This window comes from Epithele typhae, assembly GCF_022376455.1.
Source record: "Epithele typhae strain CBS 203.58 chromosome Unknown BXZ73scaffold_29, whole genome shotgun sequence".
NCBI classification, from domain to species: domain Eukaryota; kingdom Fungi; phylum Basidiomycota; class Agaricomycetes; order Polyporales; family Epitheliaceae; genus Epithele; species Epithele typhae.
In genome coordinates, this window is record NW_025954220.1 from 254,004 (window position 1) to 269,190 (window position 15,187).

General features: G+C 63.1%; 5 protein-coding genes across 5 annotated transcripts; 2 read left to right on the top strand and 3 right to left on the bottom strand.

Moving 5' to 3' along the window:
• Window positions 1-2,147: 2,147 nt before the first annotated feature.
• On the bottom strand, window positions 2,148-3,697 carry BXZ73DRAFT_102091 (CRAL/TRIO domain-containing protein; the record flags this gene model as incomplete). The annotated part of the gene is made up of 7 exons (XM_048015108.1): window positions 2,148-2,599; window positions 2,650-2,741; window positions 2,796-2,847; window positions 2,898-2,964; window positions 3,017-3,370; window positions 3,429-3,451; window positions 3,520-3,697. 7 exons carry the CDS (start codon window positions 3,695-3,697, stop codon window positions 2,148-2,150), a joined length of 1,218 nt encoding a protein of 405 aa, XP_047877190.1.
• A 4,004-nt stretch (window positions 3,698-7,701) lies between these two features.
• BXZ73DRAFT_102093 (NUDIX hydrolase domain-like protein) lies at window positions 7,702-9,643 on the bottom strand (the record flags this gene model as incomplete). Its single annotated transcript, XM_048015109.1, has 6 exons — window positions 7,702-8,015; window positions 8,183-8,270; window positions 8,429-8,572; window positions 8,668-8,877; window positions 8,953-9,571; window positions 9,630-9,643. The coding sequence occupies 6 exons, from the start codon at window positions 9,641-9,643 to the stop codon at window positions 7,702-7,704; spliced, it is 1,389 nt and encodes a 462-aa protein (XP_047877191.1).
• Window positions 9,644-11,012: 1,369 nt separating this feature from the next.
• Window positions 11,013-11,342, top strand: BXZ73DRAFT_102094 (uncharacterized protein; the record flags this gene model as incomplete). The annotated part of the gene is made up of 2 exons (XM_048015110.1): window positions 11,013-11,021; window positions 11,088-11,342. 2 exons carry the CDS (start codon window positions 11,013-11,015, stop codon window positions 11,340-11,342), a joined length of 264 nt encoding a protein of 87 aa, XP_047877192.1.
• Window positions 11,343-11,836: 494 nt separating this feature from the next.
• Window positions 11,837-13,299, top strand: BXZ73DRAFT_102095 (mitochondrial carrier; the record flags this gene model as incomplete). The annotated part of the gene is made up of 7 exons (XM_048015111.1): window positions 11,837-11,890; window positions 11,966-12,001; window positions 12,081-12,173; window positions 12,263-12,479; window positions 12,623-12,879; window positions 12,995-13,164; window positions 13,230-13,299. The coding sequence occupies 7 exons, from the start codon at window positions 11,837-11,839 to the stop codon at window positions 13,297-13,299; spliced, it is 897 nt and encodes a 298-aa protein (XP_047877193.1).
• A 396-nt stretch (window positions 13,300-13,695) lies between these two features.
• Window positions 13,696-15,179, bottom strand: BXZ73DRAFT_90415 (eukaryotic translation initiation factor 2 subunit alpha; the record flags this gene model as incomplete). Its single annotated transcript, XM_048025626.1, has 6 exons — window positions 13,696-13,806; window positions 13,868-13,957; window positions 14,024-14,291; window positions 14,392-14,767; window positions 14,869-15,001; window positions 15,087-15,179. The coding sequence occupies 6 exons, from the start codon at window positions 15,177-15,179 to the stop codon at window positions 13,696-13,698; spliced, it is 1,071 nt and encodes a 356-aa protein (XP_047877194.1).
• Between the last annotated feature and the right edge of the window lie 8 nt (window positions 15,180-15,187).

The window sequence follows — 15,187 nt, forward strand, 5'->3', positions numbered from 1 at the left end:
CGTCCCCTGGACCCTTCCCGGTGCGACGGTGTCCACGGGCGCGCCCGGCCAGCGACCGACCGCGGGCCTCCGCTCGCAAACGTGTTGCTGCGGCGGGTGGGCTGCGGCGGTGGAGACGTTTCGCTCGCGGACGGACCGCCGCTCGCCAGCTGGCGTCCCCGGGCGCGCTGGGAGGGCGTGCGGGGGACGCCGGTCGCCTGCTTTGGGTTCCCCGATGCCGGTTCGTGCGGCTCGCGCTAGCGGTTTGTGTGCGCAGGCCCAGGGACGGCGAGGGGCGTGCAGGGTGGCCGGAGCGCGCGAGGCGGGCGCGGATCGCGTCGTGCGGGCGTGCTAGCAGCGTTGCGAGGGAAGTCGGCGCGGGTTGCGTGTGCTCCCGCATCCTTCTCCCGCTGCGCCCCTGCGAGACCGCTGTGAGCGTGTAGGACGAGCGACGGACAGCCTTCGCGCGTCCGGCGCACGGCGGGCTCGTCCGCACCGCACCGCTGGGGGACCGGCGACTGGGTAGCGGGGAGTCAGCCTCGTTCAACGGTGGTGGTGGGCTCGGAGAACGCTGCACGGACTCCGCAGTGACAAGTGGCAGATGAAGTTGACGAGATACATACGGCGGGCGGCGTTTGGGGAGCAGCAGACCATGTGCATCGCGCGGCTCTTTTGGTGTTCGGTTGACGGCATGGTTTTGGCGGAGGCTGTATAAGCTCGTACATGGATCTCCGTGCTGGACTGCTGGAGTGCAGAGATGGTTCACCGCCGAGCGGTGGCATGGATACCGCCCCATAATATTAATGAAGGTGCGACTTGCGGGCGAAGATCCCGGCAGCGAAGGTGACAGACTGTCTGAACCTCGCCCGCTGAGCCTCGGCTCAAAGGAGAAGCGGACACTTGCGCGCCAAGATCCGGGTCGGCCACAACCCGAAAAGCTTGATTGCGAAAAGACAATGTCTTTACACGGTCCCGACTGTCGGCCTCCACACCGGGACGGGCGCTGTGGTTCAGCGCCAGCCTTAAGCAGCCTTAAGCAGCCTTAAGCCGGCGCTCGACCTGGGTAACCTAGTCGTGGGCTCGGAGCGCTTCCGGAGAGGGATCCACGCAAATGTGTTCAGCGGTGTCCAAGGCACGTTAATATCGAGGGAACGAATGGAAGATATTCGCTATTGGGGGAGGTTGCATTAAGCTACGAGCACCCACCTAATTGCCTGACCATGCCTCAAGTCATCCTACGACACCCCCACGTGGAATGCCCTTGTGTCCTTGGCGACGTCCCAGAGATTCTCCCGACGTTCGACCGCCTCCCCGGGGTGGGCAGCCACTCGGACGTCCACTGGGGTGGAATCGGCAGTCGCGCCATGCGAACTCCTAATCACCGTGATGCCAGCAGAGAGCTCAGAGCGCCACATTCTTCAGGTCGGAACATCGGATCTGGCCACCCACCCACGTAACGCGGCCCGCAAGGCGCTGAAGACGGGGGGTCGATCCAATGACGCTCCGGAACCGGGCTCGGATATCCAATATTCAACGCCGAAGCACCATACCCACGACGCGACGCCGTCGGGCTACGCTCGAACGGGCAAACCCCGCGCAAGACGCCGCTGTCACCACGCGCAGCCAGCGGCGAGGAACGTGGACGACTCCCCCGAGGTCGCGGAGGAGGTTCGGGTGCAGACTGGACGAGGCGGTGGACAAGCTCACATCCTCACGTTCAGTCAGAGTTCTCTGACACCGGGCAACGGAGTCCGGGACGACGGCAGCGGAGTCGACGGCGACGGCAGCGGAGGGTGTCTCGAGGTCGCCGCCGCCGACCGATCCTCGCCTGCCAATGAAGGTCGGGTCCTGCTCTAGCCTCCACCGTCGCGCTCGAAACGCGTCGCTGGACACAGAGTGGGCTGTCCACGCGAGAATGGTCCTGTTACGACACACCGCGAGCGCGAGGGGGGTAGAATAGTATCACCAGGGCGCTGCACGCTCCGTCAGATCGGGGCCTTGGAGGGGATCCGGGGATCGCGCTCGTGGCCACAAGTCGCAGCCGCTGAACTGGAAGACGATGTCGAGATGTCGAGAGCGTGATGCAGGTGGGTAGTCTGGAGATCCAAGATGTTCCTTGGGGTCCTTGGGGACATTTCTGCGGACAGAAATCGAGACATGGGATGACATTATGGACGTGGGCGAACAGGTAGACGAAGGAGCGCCCACACGCCCTGCCGCCAGCCGACGAGAGATGGGTGTCGTCTAAGCCTAAACGACATGACGAGCAGGGCGACACAGAGGAGCACCGTGGCCCGGTCCTTCCACTTGTCCCACCAGAGCAACACAAGCGTCCGGACGAGATCTCGTTTCCGCTGCCGCCCATGTCTGAGCCGCGGGGTCGGTGCCCCCTGGGCAGAGACGGGGTAGCCAAAGTACGGATTGAGATGCGAGGTTGGGGACATTGACGGGACGCGAGAGAGATCGTTCTTCGGCTGCTCGGACACGGGCAGGTCGTGAGCGGAACTGTTGGTGGAAGACCGAGATGGGCCATCTGGATCAGCAGGGCCAGGGTCGTCGACCATGAAGTTCTCCAAGGGATCCTCAAGCTGAGATAGAGGGAGCAGATTGCCGCCGTAATCTGTTGCATGAATGAGTGCCGAGCGAGCGAACGGATATTGTGCGCCTCACCTTGTGGTATGACCGCAGGGGATAGGTACTCCAGCAACTCTTTCTCTGTCGGAAAAAATATCCGTGCGAGTGCAGACTTAGGTAACACTCGCCTGGGGTGCCTGGGGTTAGCATTCAAGAACACCGGACATATAATACCGCCTCACTTGACAATGCTCCAAAGTCCGGCGTGCGCCCAAGAGTAATTGAGTATTAATACTTGTGCGCGGGTCAGTCTCAGTGCCTAGAGATAACAGCAAAAAACATACGAGCAGCAAGCATTCCGGGAAAACGAGGTATTAGCTCATAGACGAACCAGGTGAGTAATTCGACGCTCTGGAAGCATTTTGAGAGCTGGATTCGAGATCACGGATACACATTTACTCACGACACTCTGCACGGAAATGCCTCCGATGTCCACCAAGGCAACATATTGAAGTATAGGGCGTACGTCCCCCTCCTTACCACAGCTCTTGTGCTTCTCGAGGTTCATCGCAACAAGGTTCCGTCGTAGCGTTTCGATATATTGGATGAGAGCGGTACGAACGTCCGCCGATGACTCCAACATCGTAGTTAGCTTGATGACCACAATGGGACGACCGAATGGATCCAGCGAGTCCAGCGGGAGACACTGCATGAAGGTAGGTATCGGACGAGGTATTGTTGGGGGTATGATAGCTAACCGCCACAAGAGGACATCTCGTGCGTTTTCCAGGGCGAAGGACGAGGTGAACTTGTGACGCTGGGGGGATCGACGCGTAAGCGGTGGCGCATATACGAGCGACGTCGAACAAGCTTACACGCAGCAGCCGGAATATGGACTCTACCCGAGGGAGCGGACGCGGGGGGACGTCAGACACGCGCACGCCAAAGGCAAACCGACACACGCACGGAGATCGTGGAGCCACTGCAAGGCACGCTGCTCGCCGGCCCCATCGAGACCGAGCTCGTCCGCCATGCCCGGCAGGATGTCGTCCTCGAGGGTGCGCTGGAGGTGTCGCGCGTCCGCCAGGTTGGTGGCATAAGACTCGGCGAACTGTTTCTCCTTCTTGTGGATGGCGGCCTTCATGGCGGACTCTTGGAGCAGCGAGACGGGCGGGCGAGACGAGTGTCAGAGGGCCGCGGAGATGAGCAGGGGAGCGTCGCTGGGCCGCGCGAGGAGTGGGCGAGTGGAAGAGAGACGCATTGCTGCCGGCTGTCGCAGCGGAGGCGGATGGCCCCAGCTGCTCGAGGCACGGCCCGCGACCGACCATGTGGACCCGTCCGAGGTTGTCGGACAATCCCGGGCGTCTGTCATGGGACTTCGTTCGCAACGACGACGATGAGCCCCTGTGCTCCCACATGGACGGTCCGTCGCAGTCTCTCCCTGCTGCGAATTCTCACTGCTGTGTTGCGAAGCACGTTGGGTTCCAGCATCCTGAGCACCTCCGCGGCCCCCCGCCTGCTGCCCGCCAACATGCTGTTCGCGGGCCAGCTCCGAAGATCGAACTCATGTCCGAAGATCTTCCAGAGCATGGACTCTTCACAGTAACTAGTGCTAGTGCAATATTAACCCCGGCGGATATCGGTCAAGAAGCGCACGGTATTCGAGAAACAATACCTGGTGGCGGTTCAAGTTAGCCTCGGTCACAATGGCGCGCCAGAAGCGCAGGCGTGTGTCACACCATAAGAACTGCCTCAGCTGAGCTCGGGTTGCTTTAGAAGGACGTTTGCTCTAGAAGGAAATCCAAGAGCTCATGTACGCATCGCGCTGGACGATATGGTATGGATTTCCTACGACTTGTTTGATATCAGGCCTGACTGGCCTGCGAACAGGGACCACTGGCCAGAACAGGAGGATGGGTTCTTGGCCATCCGCTCTCACAACCCGAAGTCTGTGCATATGTCTCCAATCTATCGGCCTGTGTGCCAGAGGGTCACATGGTCTCTCTTCCGTCTTTGATCGCCGCGCTCGTGTGGGCGGATTTGTGTTTGGGCTTCCTGCCGGGCTTCTCGATCAATCTGCTCGGTATGAAAAGCAGGGCTTCGGCTGGGCACAGCGAGGGCGTGCACTGTCCGAGCGCGTCCTACTTTCTCATGACGCCCTCTCCGCACACTGCAGGCAGGGCCTGCGGCGTCCGCGGCGGAGGCGTGAAGAGAACCGAGCAAGCCGACCGGAAGCTGCACGTGCTGGTTGACGTCTGTCGCCCAGGCCAAACCGGCCGCTCGTCTCTCTCTCTCCGCACCTCCTGCCCGCCGCGCGTCGTCCTCCTCCCTCTCCCGCCCACCCTGCGACATCCACCCTGCGACATCCCTCACGTAACCGCGCTCCTGGTTCTGGCAGCGTGTTTCCTCGTCTCTGCGCCTCGGCACTTGCGTCACCCTCGACCTCTCGACCGCCCCGCCTGTGTCCCGCGACAGCCATCACCCCGATAGCCGACGCTCTCAGGCAGCGTGTTGGCCTTCCTGTCTCCGTCTAGCACCTGCTGCTCGTCGTTGGTAACCCACAACACCTGGCCAGTCCATTCAAACACCGCTGCGACCAGCCTTCTGCATCCGGCACTCGCTGATCGCGGGAGCTACCCCCGCGCCCACGATGGTTCTCCTAGCGAGTAAGCGTTCTCCCTTGCTCTCGGTCTCTGGCTCACTTGACTCCGCAGATCGCCATCGGACCCTCAACAGCGAACTGTCGTGGGGCACTTCGACTTCCACCGAACGCGAGACTTGCTCCGTGTCCGCTCGGCGACCTACCAGGCTGCAGTCAGGGTCGATCCTGCCAGAGGACATGAGGACGGGGCTGCCGCCTGGGGAGCTGCGCACGCTCTCGCTCTCGCTCACGCTCTCTCGCTGGACCCCGCTCCGGGCTCAGGCACGGCTGGGACTGGACGGAACCCTATCGCAGAACAATCTAGCTTCGGACGTCATCTCGGGCTCTCAATCTCGGTTGCTTACCTCAGCATCTATTGTTCCCCCCTCCCGCCCGCTCACCCCGGTCGATACAGAGATCCGGGACATCTCTGTGGCCCATGCCCAACAGGCTACCGACCGCTTTCCTCGTTTTACTTATCTGCTACGCAACGGCACACCCCAGTCCGAATCGGACATAGGACGCTCGCGGCGCTCAGCGGATCCTGGAGGGTCTGACGCTTCTCTGTGGCCCCTTACGGTCGCTCCTACACAATGCGGAGTTGGCAACGAAACAGGCTTGCAGTCATGCGCCGCCGCTTCACTCTCTGCTACTTGTTCTCTTACCGAATCCTCTTCTTCTCCGAGGGCCTCCACCACCTCTACCTCCGACCCCACCAAACCCCTTGCATCCGCGCCTGAACGACACCAGCCCTGGCTACTCCCTGGTCCTGCGAGCGGCCCGTCCAGCATGTCCACTATCCGACTCCATCGTCTTCGTCTTGGGGAGGGGCACGCACCGGAAACGACCACCAGGCTCTGGCGGCCAACACCATGAGGAGGACCGGCCCTGATGCCCTCACCATAGCTGCAGAACCCGAACTTTCATATGCCGACCAGCTCCTGTCCGCTCAGGTACAGTATGGCGGTGTAGACGAGGACGGGGAAGCGGACGACTACGAGCAGCAGCAAGAGGGCGGAGGCGAGGGCCAGCAGCCCAAGAAGAAGAAGACGCGCCGGGCGGGGGTCGCCATCACTCGCGCGCGACGCATGCAGCGCGAGGTCCGACGGCTCGCGGAGGAGGAAGACGTGGGCACACCGCGACAGCCTCAGCACTTGCGAGTACGTTTCCGATCGCGCTCTATCGATCCAGATCTTGGCACACTTACCCACTTCCCGCCTCCCTGTCGCCGCCAGTCGCTCCTCATACCCCCCGCGAACAGCGTCCACGCGGCGTATCCGCACGGACAAGGGCCCCACTTCCCGGTCTTGCACTCGCCGCACCCCGCCTCGCCGACGAACGTGTCCGGCCGCCAGACGCAAGGGCTCACCCTCGCGGGCCAGCAGATGCCACAGCAGCGCGCGCTCGCAGGGTATCCGCACCCCGCACACGCTGGCGCGCAAGGAAGCAGCATGGCGCGGGCATCCCCGGCGCACCCCTGCCCATCGGCCGGCGTCCGACCCGCAGCGAGTCGACGCCTCCAGGCGCGAGCGGGGTGCATGTCCCTGCAGGCTCACGTGGGGCGGGGGTCGACCGCATTCTCGAGGTGCGTGCCCGCGGACTGGCGTTCTGTCACGTCATCGCGCGAGCTGGGGCTGACCACGCTGCTTTTATCCACCGCAATGGAACCGGAAACCTGCCTCGTGTCGCGCACGCTGCACCCGCGCGCCGCGCCCGCCCCTCGTCTCGCTCGCGACACCGCCGGGACGCACGCACGGGCAGGAGGGAGACGACGTCGTCCTCCTTGGCCGTCTCAGCAACCTCCGCATGTCGGGCACGGGCCCGAGCAACATCTGGACGATTCGCCCCGAGGAGCGGGAGCGACCGCGCGGCGCCTGACCTGCGCTCGCTGCCGTGCGGTGCGGGCGGCCCTGCGCGACTCCGCGGCATGCGAGGGCTTCTGCCAGTTTGGCTCGAGCGCCGTCATCGACATCCAACGACGACGTGCTCGCGCAGGCCGCGAGACGCACTACGAATACAACGATCCGCCCCCATCTCTGCTCGTGTCGCCCGCATGGCTGCACGTAACGTCATACCCCGTGCCCCACGCATCTCCGTCTCCCCGTTCTCGTCGCCTCACTCTACATCGTCCTCGTCCGTTCTTACACATTCTCCCACCTCGTTCCTCTTGTCGCCGCACGACGCACGACCACGCTGGATCGCGCCCGCATTTTTGTTTCATCTCTCTGCCTCTCCACATGTAGCCCTGACGGCCACCACACAGCCCGCGCACCCGACATCGATTTGTACAGACGCCTCTCGACCTCGTTTGCACCTTGTTGTACGCTGAAGATTTGATGCACTGAATTGTCTCGTCTCTACACACAACATGAAGCACCCGCATGTCGCCCGCTAGTGAGCCGCCGTGCCGCCCGTGCGACGACGGTCGACAGGCGTCCGTGCGTGCCACGCTCTAGCCAGCAAAATAGCATCCACCGCCCACGCGCCCCCCGCTCCCTCAGCGCATATCACAGGCTCGCATTGGGTGTAGTGACAGTGACGGTGGCGGACCCCGCAGCGGCGGGCTGCCGCCCCGCGCACCCGTGCGCCCACTCGCGGATGATGACGCCCCCTATCGCGGTGAGCGGCGGGAGCTTGAAGCGAGGCCCGGCCGGGTGCGTCGGCGCCTGAGCGGCGGCGTACGCGGACGGGACCTCGTTCACGTTCGGGTTCGTCTTCTCGGCGGCGGCGGCGAGCTCCTTCTGGTCTGCGCGCGAGAGGCGCGTGCCCTCGGCGTGGGCGAGCACCGCGAGCACCTCTTCGCGTGTGAACCACCGGGCCTCTGCGGCGCGGCGCGGCGTTTGCGGGCGTGTGCAGGGGCAGGGGCAGGGGCAGGGGCAGGACGCGTCGAAGGGAAGCAAAGGGAAGGTGCGGCGTCAGCGAGACGGCTCGCGTAAGCGCAGGGCGCCACGGGGAGGGGGCAGGGGCGGGGGGACGCGAGGCACTCACCGTCGAGCTCGTTGTCGAGGTCCGTCCGCAGCGGCTCGTCGGAGCTTGCGGTTGCGTGGAAGCCGACCATGAGCGTGGACGGGTAGGGCTGTCGATCCGGATCAGCATCAGCACTATACATTCCGCCGCCGCCCGTGCCGCTAGGGATCTGCCTAGCAAAGCTGCGGCCGTGAAGACGGACCGCGCGCGCGGAGACCAGAAGGCCCGCGTCGGCGCGGGCGTCCGATGTAAAGACACACGACGCACCCAAGGCTGAGAAGAGTGGTAGCGGACGTCCCAGACCTTCACGCCGGCCTCCTCCCACAGCTCGCGCTGGACTGCGTCTTCAAACGATTCGCCCGGCTCGATGAAGCCGGACATGCAAGAGTAGAAGAGGGCCGGCCAGCGCTTCTACGAGCCAGAAGGCATGCGCCGTGCCGTGCGGACGGTAAGCGAGAGGGTGAGTGCGTGTCCGGAGGTGGCTAAGCGATAGCGGCGCGACGCACGTTACGGCCGAGGAGCACCTTGTCGCCCGTCTCGTTGATCACGGTCATGATCACCACTGCATCCGTGCGCGGGTGCGAAAAGTTGTTGAGGCCGGTCGCGGTCGGGCACGGTTTCTTGCCGGCATTGTCCGCCCACGGGAGCAGCGTTGAGCATGTGAGCTTCCAGCCGGCCCATGCGGAGTGAACGGGCGAGCCGCACGAGGGGCAGAACTGGAGGACAACGCGCATTCGTCATCCACGGTCGCCCCAGCATCGGGGACAGATAATGGGCCGTTGCAGACACACCTTGTTGCGCGCGTTCCAGTCGACCATGCATCGCGCCTCCGCGAAAATGGCACCCTCAAACGGCTCTAGCGTGGTCATTGCCGACCTCGGCTCGACAAACGCCAGCTTAGAGTCTGAAGCGTCCACCGCCGCGGCCTTGAGGACCGCATCGACCTCCTCCTTGGGCACATCGGTCACATCGAGAGAAAAGTAGGCGTCGCCCTTGATGTTGTCTATGACGGTCTTGATATCCGCGTGCGCACTGAAGTCGGTGGACGGGAGGGCGGCGGCGATCGAGGACTCGGTCTCGTGCAGGCCGAGGAAGAGGATGGGCGCACCACGCAAGCGAGCTGCCTCAAGGCTCTTTACATCCTCCGGCGCAAGCTCGCCCTCGTTCTGGCCCTGGGCGAAAAAAGGTTCTGGGCCGAGCAGGGGGCGGACGTGGTGCGTGTGCAGGCGGGCGAGGGACTGCTTGACGGCGGAGGAGGAATCGTCCGGCGGGGTGAGGGCAAGCGGCTGGCCGTCATTGAATACAAGCCAGCGCGTGGAGGGAGCGTGGATGATGGAGTTGAGGAATGGCTGGGACGTGCGCAACCAGGAGAGGCGGTTGAGCGGATTGCCGCTGAAAAAGTTGACGTAGCTGCATGCGGCCTTAGCGCGACTGCGGGGCATGCGCGGGACAGGAGGCAGATGCTTACGGGTCTGTGCTCATAACGAATTGCGAGCGAGGGCGGCGGAGGGTGTGGACGGCGCGGGGGAGTTGGCGGGTAACGGCGACGGCAGCGCAGGGACGGCGTACTGATATTGTCTCTGATTAGTCGGCGGGCGAATTGGGAAATGCATGGCGGATGTCGTGCTTGGGCACTCCCGGTGGCCGAGGCTGAGAACGCTTACTCACGCTGACGAGCACTGGTGGTGGCTGGCCACATCAGACGAGGGCGAGGAACCCGAGGGCCTGGTGCAGAAGACGAGTTAACGGAGGCGGTGGGGGGTCCGCGGCGGGCGATGGAAACGAGCTCGGCGTCGGCATTGTGGAGGAGGACGAGGAACCGGACCGCGAGGGGCCCGCGCGCGGTCACGCCGGCAACGGCTGGGAGACGCGCGACGCGTCGGGGCGCGTCGGGCGCGGGCGTCGTGCCCCCTGCCGGCTGTCCTCCTTTCCTTTCACGACGCACAAAAGCGGGCGGGTGGCGGGCGAGAACCCGGCTGCACAGGGCCGTCGGCGCAGGATCAATGTCCGTCGACCGCTATTTCTCGACGTGCTGGGACCCCACGCACGGACGCTTTTGACAGGGCGCAGACGGCCTCCACATGTTTTCGGTGCGGCCACGAAGGCGTCGAACCTGGGACATCCCCGCACCCGGGCACGCCTCGCCATATGTGCCGCAAACCCTATTGCGCTGGGGCGAATGCGACCGACATTGACTCTGACACAGCCCGCAACGAGCGCAAGGGCTGCTCCTTGTGATGGCCCTCTTCGCCCGATGGAGGACATCCGCCCGCAGGGAGATGCATCGGTCTGCGGTCTCGCCATTGTCCGTCCGTTTAGGCATCCTGACGAGAGTCACGCAACTCGTTTTCAGCAGCGGCCTGCCCCGCACTGGTCGCGTTCTCAAGGTGATATCCCTGCGCGCCCAGATACTTAACCCACCCCTCGCGCGACTGCGCCCGGCCTCCACCTCCCTCTGTCCTCACCAACCACCACCGTCGCCCCCGCCGCCTCCGCCCGCCCTCCTCCTCTGCACGATGTTCGCGCCCCGGCCCGTGTGGGTTTGCACTGTGGTAGGTGCTCCGTCGCTCATCATTCCTCGCGCTTTCTCCGCACACACGCCAGGCGCCTTCCGACGCCTATTCACACTGCCATATATGGTAGGCCGAACGCGAGCCCGCCGGCAATGGCTCTCTCGTTCGGGCTGTTCCTATGTACTTTGCTCGCTCGCCACTCTGCTCGACCGCGGCGGGGCCAGCGAGCACGGTCATGCGATCTCCGATAACCCAGCGGCTTGTCCCACAAACATCTTATATAAGACCCAACCTTGCACGCCCCGCACGCTAGCCCTTCTTTATGTGACGACCCCTTCATGACCGTTGTACGCCTCCGCCCGTTGTCCGGCATCAGAGACGACCCGCACACTGACGCCCCCTTGCGCACACAGATGCCATCAGACCCCCCGTCGCCCACGCACGCACCCCGCTCCGGTCCGCATCGCACGCCCACTACGCCCACCACGCCCCGCCCCGCACTCTCGCCCGCACAGGCAATCGCGCAAGCATGGCTTCGCGAGTCGGCAGAGTCGCAGCACCAGTGGCGCATGGCCGACATCCGCGCAAAGCAGAAGTACCTCGACCCCGTGCGGTGGAGCGTGGCGGGCCCCCTGCCGAGGAAGAAGAGGGAGGGCGCGAAGATGTGAGGACCCCCGGAGCCTCACCCACCCAAGCACGATGCACCGCGGGAGACTAGCAAAGTAATGGTATATGCACTGTAGGATCAGTCCCCCTTGAGGGAGCGCACTCTTTCGCTGTTCGAAGGGCATCGGGACTCTAATTCGTATTCGCCTTCCTGTATGTGTATGTGGTTATCGTTATGCACTGGCATGCCCTATGTATTTGTCCCACTATGCCCCCTTTGGTGTGCGGCTGACGGCTTTGCACCGCTCATCACGCAGAGGGCAGTCCAAGGCACCTGAGGGACAAGACCACGCATCTAATCTTATCTGTGCGTGTCGCTAATGCGGGGTAAAGATTCCGTCTGCGTCTTGATTGGTCTACGGGCACCCGGCACGGTATCGCGCCAGTCTCGCTCTCGCCCGAGCGCATTTCCTGGCGACGCTGACTCGACGGCTTCACCTCGCACGACACCCTCGCCCACCCCCGTCCCACCTCGCGCGTGCCCTACCCCAGTGCCATGTCAAAAACAGTCAAGGATCTCACCGCGGGCACCGCTGGGGGCATCGCCCAGGTGCGTGCCGCCCCCGAACGGTCGGCCACCGCTGCACCTCGACTGACGTGACTGACCACGGCGCCACGCGAACAGGTGCTAGTTGGGCAGCCGTTTGACATTGTCAAGGTGGTACGTTGGCACCTCCTCTTGCGCCACGCTTCAAGGCGGCTAGAGCCCACGAAATGACACACCCTTTTCCGACACCCAGCGGATGCAAACCGCGCCCGCGGGAACGTACAAGGGCATGATGGATTGCGCGACCGGCATTCTCAAGAACGAGGGCCCGCTCGCATTCTACAAGGTTTGGTGCGCCTCGTGTCGCCCCGTCGTTGCCAGTGCACTAAACATGGTCTTCCTCCCTCCACCATACCGTGCCTGGCGCGCATATAGGGCACCCTAACACCCCTGCTCGGTATCGGCGTTTGCGTCTCCATCCAGTTCGGCGCCCTCGAGTCGACAAAACGCTACTTTGCGCAACAAAACTTGCGGAACGGGCGGGGAGGACCGGATGGAATGACCCTCTCCAGTGGCCAACTCTTCCTCGCTGGCTCGGTGGCCGGTGTTGCGAATGGAGTTGTCTCAGGACCTGTCGAGCATATCCGCATTCGTGAGTCGCACATCATCCGGTTCCACTCTCTATGTCCACGGCGTTCTCCCCTACGTTAACCCTGCCTCATGGAAACAACCCTTGCATTGTCCACGCGAAGCGCCTCATTGTCCTGCTGACGCTCACACCCGTGGCATCCGCAGGGCTACAAACGCAATCTGCGGCCAACCCGGTCTACGCCGGTCCTCTGGACGCTATCAAGAAGATCTCCAGGCAGCACGGGATTGCGGGTATCTACAAGGGCCAGGTCGTCACCCTCTACCGCGAGGCTCTCGGCTACGGCATCTACTTCTGGGCGTACGAGAAGCTCATGCAGCGCGAGCTGGCGAGCAAGGGCATCCGCCGAGACCAGGTCAATCCCGCGAACGCGGTTCTCTTCGGGGCCGCCGCGGGCTACGCTGTGAGTACGCGACCCTGCATGCCTTCCTTCTGCGCGACGCCCCGGCCGCCATCGTTCGCACATTCATCTCACGCCGCTTCTTCCTTCTCCCTCGATCGCCTCCCGCGCTCGCCAGCTCTGGGCCATCATCTACCCCATCGACATGATCAAGTCCCGCATGCAGACCGACGGCTTCTCCGCGGCGGACGGGCAGAAGTACAAATCGACGCTCGACTGCGTCCGCACCGTGTGGCGGACGGAGGGCCTCGCCGCGTTCACCCGCGGTCTCGGCCCCACGCTCATCAGGTGCGCATCCGCTCCTCTCGTCGCCCGTTAACCTCTTCCACTGACGACATCGCCGCCCGCACCAGGTCCCCGTTCGCGAACGGGGCGACGTTCCTTGGCTTCGAACTCGCTAGCCGGGTACTCAACAACCTATGACCCACGTTTCCACCCGCACGCCCACCATAGACTTCCATAGAGAACACGAACCACACATACAAAGTACGATACGTAATGTCGCGTCGGTCCCTCAACGTGGAGCGACGTCTTGGTTGCTGTACACGGTACCCCGGATCACAGTGCTTTTCCTAATTGAACACAGGCCTGTCGCCGATGCAGGCACCGCTGAGTTTTGTCAGCACGAACCTTGAGTACTTGAGTGCCCATAATGACCCGTCGTTCCAAGTTCTGAGCTAGATAAGTTCTACAGCGGAAGCCAAAGATACATCAAGGATACAACCAGGGTTCGATGGCAATGGCTACAGTGTGATAGTACTACACGTACGAGGTGAGGTGGTAGGGGAGAGAATGGGAGCGGCAGGATCCGTACGAGCTCTACAATGCCTCTTCTTCGTCCTCGTCGCCAGACACTTCGGCGTTTTCTTGTCCCGCCTTTGCCATGAGCTGTGCGAGGTCCTGCTCTTCCGTCTCCGAGACCGCCTTTGGCTGTGAAGGTGGAGGGGCGGTTCATCGCTGACGCTAGAGCTGTGAACGGCAAGAGACGTACCTTCATCTTCACAACAAGGGCTCCACCCTGGTCCTCGATTGTTGACTGGATGGACTCGATTGCACGTTCCAGGCGGTCGACAGCCGCGTACTGTACGTACATATGTACGAGTGAGCACGCGCTCCTTCACCCTTAGTCTGGCAAGCGACAACGCACCTTGTCCGTGGCGTTCGTGCTGAGAACGTACAACGGTGGGGCCACAAGCTTCGCCTTGATCGGCACGGCCTCCGTGCTCTGGCTCTCTCCTGCCCGAAGCGCCTTCTTGATGGCGTCGATGCCGGCAGGTGTGTAACAGGTAAGCTCGATATCGGCACGGAGTTTGATGGGTTGAGGGGTGAGTCGCCGTGCGATCGTACTCAGGAGGACGCTGAGGACGGCTGGCTGGACGGGGGTGGGGAGTTGAGAGAAAACGGTTTCAGATTCGCTGCAACCAACCAGGACGTCAGCCCTCCACCCAGACATCATGCAAAGCGCCTCCCGTGATCCACCAGCAGAATACGCTCACGGAAGAAAAAGCGACTCACGTCAGCGCGAGCTTAAACGCGTCGTACGTGTGCCCATACTTGCGCCCGAGCGGCCACGCGATCTGCTCGTACAGCTGCTCGAGGCGCGCCTCCTCGTTCGCGTCGATGCCGCCCACCGCCCCGTCAGCGCCGCCCACAGCGGCGAGCTCGTCCTCATGGCCCTCGCGCTTCGCCGCGCGGCGCGCGCGCTTGGTCTCGGTGGCCTCCGCCTCCGCCTGCTTTGCTTGCTCGCCGTCGAGCACCTCGCCGTTCACCGCGGGCACCTTGGATGCGACATGGCGCATGATCGAGGCGATGGTCTTGGATTTCATGTAGCGTTCCTCGCACTTGGTGATGTCCTCCGGCGAGACGCGGCGTTTTGAGAGGTCGATGTAGCCTGGGAGGACGGATGTGCATTGGGGAGGCAGAGACGGGGGAAGAGGGTAAGTGGAATACGTTCAGCGATGCACACTCTACGGTCGAGGGAGCACGACGCACCCTTCTCCTTGTCGACTCGGAGGACGACGACGACCTCATTCCGTCCGACGCGGATGAGCTTCTGGATCGATCGGATACGTCTCCGCGAGAGCTCAGAGAGAAGAATCATTCCCTCGATGTTGTCGTACTCGAGCTATTTGGTGTGCAGTGATTAGGTACCCTGGTCCGGGGACGGACCTCGGGCATTTCGACTTCGACCGCAGACAAGTAGAACATACCAGCTTTACGTAGGCACCCATCTCAGCGATCTGGCGCACCTGCACCATCACAAGCTCGTCCACCTCCGGGTAGCGTTGTTCATAGTACCGCATAGCTGCGT